Source organism: Branchiostoma belcheri, unplaced genomic scaffold, assembly GCF_001625305.1.
Source record: "Branchiostoma belcheri isolate BF01 breed outbred unplaced genomic scaffold, Haploidv18h27 scaffold593, whole genome shotgun sequence".
Classification (NCBI taxonomy): domain Eukaryota; kingdom Metazoa; phylum Chordata; class Leptocardii; order Amphioxiformes; family Branchiostomatidae; genus Branchiostoma; species Branchiostoma belcheri.
In genome coordinates this window covers 1-8,277 of record NW_017804235.1, presented here as the reverse complement: position 1 = coordinate 8,277, position 8,277 = coordinate 1, and the positions used below count along the sequence as shown (strand labels likewise).

The 8,277-nt window shown below is 42.3% G+C and overlaps 1 protein-coding gene across 1 annotated transcript; it reads right to left on the bottom strand.

The window, feature by feature from the left end:
* LOC109482168 (WD repeat-containing protein 7-like) lies at positions 1 to 4,831 on the bottom strand (the record flags this gene model as incomplete). Its single annotated transcript, XM_019784868.1, has 4 exons — positions 1 to 344; positions 2,446 to 2,550; positions 3,628 to 3,810; positions 4,679 to 4,831. Coding segments are annotated over 4 exons (636 nt in total), but the record flags the coding sequence as incomplete, so codon positions are not given.
* Positions 4,832 to 8,277: the final 3,446 nt, after the last annotated feature.

The window sequence follows — 8,277 nt, the reverse complement described above, 5'->3', positions numbered from 1 at the left end:
GGGAGATGGACTGAAATATGCTGTATTTGCTCCCAAGCAAATGTCGGCCTTTCTAGTATTGATATAAATTGTTGATGTTTCGTTAATCGAAATGGCCCGCCCGGGCCCCGGTTTGGAAATGTGACCTCAGCATAAGACTCTATTTCTCACTAGACACTAAACTTCTGTTCAGAACCGTCTCCGGTGAGCACGATGACGTTTTTCTGCGTGATCCAGACGAGGCGAACCCCCTTCAGCAGGCTGTTGAGCGAGGTGTTACTCCCTGCGCGCGCCGGTCGGGTGTCGTGGGACCGGATACACTTGATACTGGAGCCACTCATCATGCCAAACAACCCTGCTGCCATCTGGAAAGACAACAAGAAATCAGAGATTTTAAATTACTGTAAATGCATTTATGTTCGCGAGGACTTTTTTTCGCGGTTTCAGCAAATTTGAGAGTTCGCGAGGGATTTGACTTCACGAATCAGTGATTTTTAAATGTGCCAACTTGGTTCTGATTCCGTGCGTACCGCTCGGCGTGAGTTCCGGGGCCTGAGCGCACTTACCAGCCAGGGCCGGCTCTCGCAATTTTTGGCGTTTTCATAGCACAACTTCGATGCTATCGGTAGGGTCATGGACAGAATCGGCATCACTGGACCGCCGTAAACAAGGCGAGCGGCAAGACTGCGGACGTGCGTAAACAGCAAAGGCCGCCGCTATGTTTGATCTTTCCACTAAACTTCTGTAGTTTCCCTCTTGTAAATTTTCGTTACTTTTATAAAAATGTTACACACAATGTAATCAGTATGATGCACATTAGATGTAAAATCATAGTACCATGAAGTATCCAATCCTTGGTTTGCTGAATTCCCTACTCTCCAAGCAGAGGTGTGGGTTTGGGGTTATTTTTGGCGTGTTTCTAGGCCTTTCTATCGTTTTTTTTTTTTGCACTGGAATTTTTTTTTCACCCAACCTAACCTCTGCCAGCAGTCGAAAGCTTCAATGTGCCATAAACCTAATCTCTTCAACACATTACGGTCGTTCTACAAGTAGGTGTGAACCAGACGCATGAATAGGCACAGTCAGCAGGAGGCGTGTGGCCCAATGAATGCCTTTCTGACTGGCTGGATGTGTGATAATCCACCACTGTGACAGTAAAATGGATATCCCTAATGATAATTTGATGGTTCCCGGGGAGAAGCACTGTCACCTTTCTTGAACCCCGCCCCGGGGTGAGTGCCGGCAGAGGTTGGGTGAAAAAAAATTCCAGTGCAAAAGAGAAACCCCGATAAAAAAGCCTAAAAACATGCCAAAAATAACACCAAACCCAAACCTCTGCTTGGAGAGTAGAATTCCCCCATGTCTACCTCTAATTTCTTATGCTTTCGGCGAGTTTCTGAGATTTTTGACCTCCTGTCATTCTACCTATCTTCCCTAACACTCTGGCTTTCAACCTTCTCTGTTCAGACAAACAGATATACACAAACCCACAGCTCAGCCACCCAAAACAATACTTCCATGGCATTCAAGGCTAGATGTTGTGTCATCGAGAAAGGTAACACACTCATCATCATGCCTCCGAATTATCTAATCCGGTGAGGTACACTTGATCAAGTTACTCCAGTATGCTCTATCCTTCATACCCAGGTGCAAAAATGGGTACCTGACTTAAGTTGGTGAGGTAAAAGACAGTGGAAGGATAGGGAAGGGCTCCACTGTCCAATACCATGACCTAGACACAATGGATCAACAACCAACTGTCCCTAGCCTAAAAGGCTTTGGGGCTACATTTACCTTAAGGTGTCCTCCCTGGCTAATTTGGCATTTTAGCTTTCCATCATTTTCTCACAAAGAAATTTAGAAAGAACTATAGTTGTACTGAATATTGATACCTGGGTACAAAAGAGTTATGAATATGATTTTTGGGACCATATGGATGACGTCATCACATTTTATTGCCCCAAATGTAATTATCTTTAAAGTTATAATATAGCACTTTGGTACAAGTAACTGAAATAAAAGTCATGTGCATAATGGTCAAAGCTACAAACGTACGTTTGCACAAATTGATATCTACTAATTATATCCGTAGTTATTAGAGAATAACCTAATTGCCTAATTAAAATTTAGTTATTCTCTAATAACCACGGGTAATTAGTAGATATCAATTTGTGCAAACGTACGTTTGTAGCTTTGACCATTATGCACATGAAAATCATACTTTTATTTCAGTTACTTGTACCAAAGTGCTATATTATAGCTTTAAAGATAATTACATTTGGGGCAATAAAATGTGATGACGTCATCCATATGGTCCAAAAAATCATATTCATAACCCTTTTGTACCCAGGTATCAATATTCAGTACAACTACAGCTCTTTCTAAATTTCTTTGTGAGAAAACGATGGAAAGCTAAAATGCCAAATTAGCCAGGGAGGACACCTTAAGTTTACCCTTAGTCCTTACCTGCCAGAACAGGAGTTTGTTCTCCTGGTATGAGTACGTGGCGAGATGTCTGCCGTCAGGGGAAAACGCTACCGCCATGACAGGAGCACTGTGGGCAGCTATCATCTGTGTACGACATGGAAGGCAACAAATAAAAAAAGTAAGTGCACTTGAAATACATTTCCCTTCTGAAATGTCTCACTTCTGATGAAACATTGTGGCATCAATGGCCTGAGGGTAAGGCTGGCAAATACTCGATTCAGACACCAGATGGTAGTGCTGCATACTGGTTAACTGGACTTGGATCCGGACTTGTAAGAATCTTTAGGTTCAAGTTTAAAAAAACCTTAAAGTCAAGAACCGAGTCTGGACTTATTACCATAAAAGACCATTTAACATACCCCTTTTCTTTCCAAACCATCTAAAACCCTCCGTAGATTGCAAAAACTGTGCTGCAAAATGAAGAAAACATTGCCATCGGGCATCGTCAAGTGTCGGCCTCCATGTTATTTCGCCTAGTTTCACCCAGATAACATTGCAAGTTGCCAACATGCAATTCTGTACATGCCATGGGTTTAGGTTCGGACTTACAAGTCCGGAACTGAACTTAAACCTCTGGACTTGAATCCGGACCTGAACCTAAATGTGGGTTTAGGTATGTAGCACTACCAGATGGTCAAGTTTTGATTCCTGGCAGTCTGGTCTAGATGCATGTCATTGGGAAAGGCAGTACACAAATTTACCTTCAAATCCCAGTCAAAGGGAAATCAATAAATTATCTACTGCCTACAAGCTCAAAAAGACTATGGGATGTAAAGCACCTTTACATAGATGAAACTTTGTACTATTTTTGATGCAAACTTACTTGACATTTAGTTGTCTTTTGGTCATAGAGTGCCAGGTAGCCATTTCTGGCACCTCTTAAAGGGGGCCTGCAAGGGGGGTCCCGACAACGCTATACGCTGAATTTGGAAATTCTCGATTACACTTTATGATAAATTCCAAGTAGCCACAACGCATTACGTAGAATTAAAATGGCGAATACGCTCTACGTAAAATTATTAGAGCGGTCCGTCTACGCTATACGTAAAATTAAAACGGCCGATTACGCTCTACGGAAAAGGGCTTGCGGGCCCCTCTTAAATATGGGGTCTGCACACATCAAGAATATGTAAGTCCTGGACTATTTTTGCACTACCTTACCTGACATTTGGCTGTTTTCTGGTCGTACAGCGCGAGGTAGCCGTTCCTGGCCCCCACAGCGATGCGCCGGCTGTGGTTATCGTAGCTGACCATGTTGAAGCGACAGATGGCAGGAAAAGTCTCCTGCAGTCCCTTCTGTTTCAACTGGGCGGCGTCCAGACAGTGCACTGTGATGTCCATAACCTGAGCAGTGTGAAACAACAAGTCACTGGTTTTTGGCGACGTCTCAGGGAGGAGCCTAATGGTACAGTATTGTGTGCAGTTTGCAAGAATTCTAGGAATGATACAGGCATTTTGTCCACAGGAATGGAATGTCCACAGGCATTTCTCTGACCCACATCTATGCCCACATTCCTGGAAACCCCTGGGAAGACCTCTCTGCCCCGGATGGCTCTACTTTCTGTGACCCCGGGGCTCGTTCACTATACACTCAGGGGAGGAGTGCACTGTATCTGTCTAGACTTAACAGGTACTAAGTCTTCCTCAAAATCATGAAATGATGGCAGTGCCATGCAAACAATAACCCTAACAGCAACTACCGTCGCCATGGCAATGTATGTTTTCATTGCCAGTCTTGTTATGTTTACTTTCGGCTCGGAACCAAGAAGTCCTGTGTTCAAACCCCATCTTGTCACTGATCTTATGCCCTTGGGAAAGGCACTTTACACGACTTTCCTCACTTCACTCAGGTGTAAATAAGTACCTAGCTTCGGTTAGGGACGTCCCTCGGATAGGACATTAAATGGAGTTCCCGTGTTTGGGAGAGCCACACCCCACGCACATTCAAGAACCCACCACACTTATCGAAAAGAGTAGGGGACCTTCCTGGTGTGAGTGGTTCAAACCTTACAGTCTGGTCTCAGGTTTGACATCTTGAAGAGGTGATAGTCACCTGTTATGTCAATCCTTCCACAATAAATGTGGTAAATATTCATAAATAAATAAATAAATAGACACATGCATCCAAAAATGTGACACCCAAAAACATATTAAACCTTCTCAGCAAACTTAAGGTAACAAAAGATTTAAGTTACAGAAAAAGTGTTCCAACCTCCACAATCAGTTCAGCCACGTCACTCTGCATCTTGTCAATCAGCAGTTCGATGACTCTCAGTATCTCCGGTTTCCCGCGTACCAACACGGACGTGTGGATGGGCGCGCTCTGGGACTGCGCGTTGGCGGCCATGGCGGCGTGGCGGGCCACCTGTGGTGTACATTTTGAACCATTATTTAGTCTTCATGGCAAGAATCTTAAGGATAGCATCTCAGTACTAAGATAAGGGATAGCATTTCAGTACAAGGGGCAGGGACAGCATCTCAGTACTAGGGACAGGGACAGCATCTCAGTACTAGGGACAGGGACAGCATCTCAGTACTAGGGACAGGGACAGCATCTCAGTACTAGGGACAGGGACAGCATCTCAGTAAAAGGGACAGGGACAGCATCTCAGTACTAGGGACAGGGACAGCATCTCAGTACTAGGGACAGGGACAGCATCTCAGTACTAGGGACAGGCACGACACGAAAAACGGTATTTACGGATGCTTAAACTATGCTTAAAGTCAACGTATATTCCGTCTTTACGCATCTATACACGTTATATACGAGTACGTAAAGATCGACGTTACGTGGTCTTTCCGTAGGTGCGGATGGATCCTTATTTTCCGGTTTTCACGTAGCCTTTAAGCCCTTAAAGATGTCTTAAATGATAATTAAAATATTTTTAATTGTAAGTAAAGTTAACGTATTTTTATTGTTTAAGCATTTTTAGGGTAATATACGTATGTGTAAAGATGACGGAAAGGTGCGGATGGATCCTTATTTTCCGGTTTTCACGTAGCCTTTAAGCACTTAAAGATGTCTTAAATAACAATGAAAATATTTTTAAATTGTAAGTAAAGTTGACGTATTTTTATTGTTTAAGCATTTTTAAGGATAATATACGTATGTGTAAAGTTGACGGAAAGGTGCGGATTGATCCTTATTTTCCGGTTTTCACGTAGCCTTTAAGCACTTAAAGATGTCTTAAATAATGATGAAAATATTTCTAAATTGTAAGTAAAGTTGACGTATTTTCATTTTTTAAGCATTTATTACGGCTCATATAAGTGTGGTAAAGATGACGGATAGGTGCGGATGGATCCGTATTTCCGGTTTCACGTAGCCTTTCAGCTGCTTAAAGTTGTCATAAATACTTTTTAAAATGCTCTTATAACGTATTTAAAGTTCACGTTTATTTCTAATTGAAGCACTTTTACGGCCAATATACGTGTGTGTAAAGGTAATCATTTGTTGCGTATATGGTGCTTATTTTTCGGATTTTCAGTTGACTTTCAGCAGCTTAAACTGCGTCTTTATTACCCATAAAGTGTGCGTAACGTTGGCGTATTCTGTTGCATTTACTTGCCGTTTATTCTGCGTATGTCAGGTATTTGTGGCATTTTGGTGTCCAGTCCTGTCGTGGTTTGGGTGGGCTATCTTCGGGCCTGCCGTCCTGTTGAAGTTAGGCTCCCTGGATAGAGTTTAGCGGCACGATATCGATGCGAAACATACCGGGGAGCCTGGCTTACTCCGGCGGCGAAGAGGTCCTGGATCCCCAAAGAAAGCCGCTCCATACCCGGTAGACTGGAAACCAGGCTAGTCGTATAGTTTTTGTTCTCGTTGATGCAGCCGGCTGAGCTCGAGCGATAAGTCACTGTGTCCGTGCAAAGTTCCTTCAAGATTCTGCGCTGTATCCAAGTCTACAATTCCGAATCCAACGTCGTTAGGCAAAGGTAGAGTTTACTTTGAAAGAGCACTCTTGTCCATGTGGCCACCGCAGGCTTGGAGAAGTAATCCGCTCAGTTTCGCGAATACAGATACCGATATGACTCCCGGTCTTGGTCGCCGACACAGATATACGGTCGTGATGTTTTCTCATTCCGTGCCGTGCCGTGCCGTGTTCCATATCTCCACTCCAATCCGTTTTGTAGACTTGTACAGAACGAGGACCATGTGCCCTAGTTTTGTGTCCGTTCCGTCGGGGTTCAGGGTGATTAAAACCAACTGAATCTCGTCCATAACCTGCAGTGAGTCCTGATGGAATTGGTCCAATCTTCCATCCCGTACTTGTCTTCAAAAAGGCGCCCTGTAAAATGCTAGCCCTGGTGCTTGCGTCTTGCATATCCAGTAGATTTCAAAATCCCACCGTTGTCTGTCATTGGATAATACCCTGTCACATGACACACCATCTGGCAGATATCGGCTCCCCCATATGGCGATTATCTTGCATTTGAATCCCTGTGTTGTTTTTTCACAGCTTGGTACTGAATAAATTTACATTTTGAAAAACACCATGCCTTGTCAGTGCATCTTACCGAAACACACCGCAGATACTGTTTGTTCCATGTTTTTATAAACAACTTCTTACATTTACATTCATTTCTCATTACATTCGCCGCCGACAACTGATTTGTCCATCCTGAAACAACGGTCTCGTACTTTCACACCCGAATTGTCCACCTAAAAAAAATTCCAGGACGGAGTACAACATCATAAACATGTTACGGACGGACAGTATTTTCCAGTTTGAATACATAGACGAAATAGAATAACGCAAAATTATACAACCTTTGGGGACATATGAGCTGAAGGGAAGAGATCACTTCCCGTTTACCTAAAATTCGCATGGGTAAAGATTAAACACGTCGTACGTTTGCTGAATAAACGCATCGTTTCATAGAGGTTTTGGGAACATATAAGCCAGTGTCATTTAAAATACGCGTATGGAAAAATTAAACACGTCGTATTTTTGTTGAATAAACGTTACATTTCCTTCAGCTTTCGGGAACATATAAGCAAACGTCACTTAACAAAACTCGTAAGGTAAGATTAAACACGTCGTATGTTTGTTGAATAAACGTAACGTTTCATGGAATTTTTAGGAATATATAAGCCAACGTCACTTAAAATGCACGTAAGGAAAAACTAAACATGTCGTATGTTTGTTGACTCAACGCTATATTTCATATAGCTTTCGGGAACATATAAGCTAACTTCACTTAAAGTACGTGTAAGGTAAGATTAAACACGTCGTATGTTTGTTGAATAAACGTTACATTTCATATTGCTTTCGGGAACATATAAGCTAACGTCACTTAAAAAACTTGTAAGGTAAGATTAAACACATCTTATGTTTGTTGAATAAAGGCAACGGTTCATAGAGTTTTGGGGAATATATAAGCCAACGTCACTTAAAATGCACGTATGGGAAGAATAAACATGTGATATGTTTGTGGAATAAACGTTACATTTCGTATAGCTTTTGGGAGCATATAATCCAACGTCACTTAAAATACGCGTATGGAAAGATTAAACACGCCTTATTGTTGTTGAATAAACGCTATATTTCATATAGCTGTTGGGAATAAGCTAAAGGGGGAGGTTCTCCCTCCGTTCGCTTAAAAGTGTGCGTTAGAGAAAGATTTAAAACGCGTCGTACATTTCTTGAATAAACGTTACCTTTCATATAGTTTTTTGTGAACATATAAAGCTATAAAGGGAAGAGATGCCACCCCGTTCACTTAAGATATCCGTAGGGAAAGATATAACACAGCGTATGTTTGCTGAAAAAAGACGCTACATATCATCCATAGCTTTTGGAAACATAT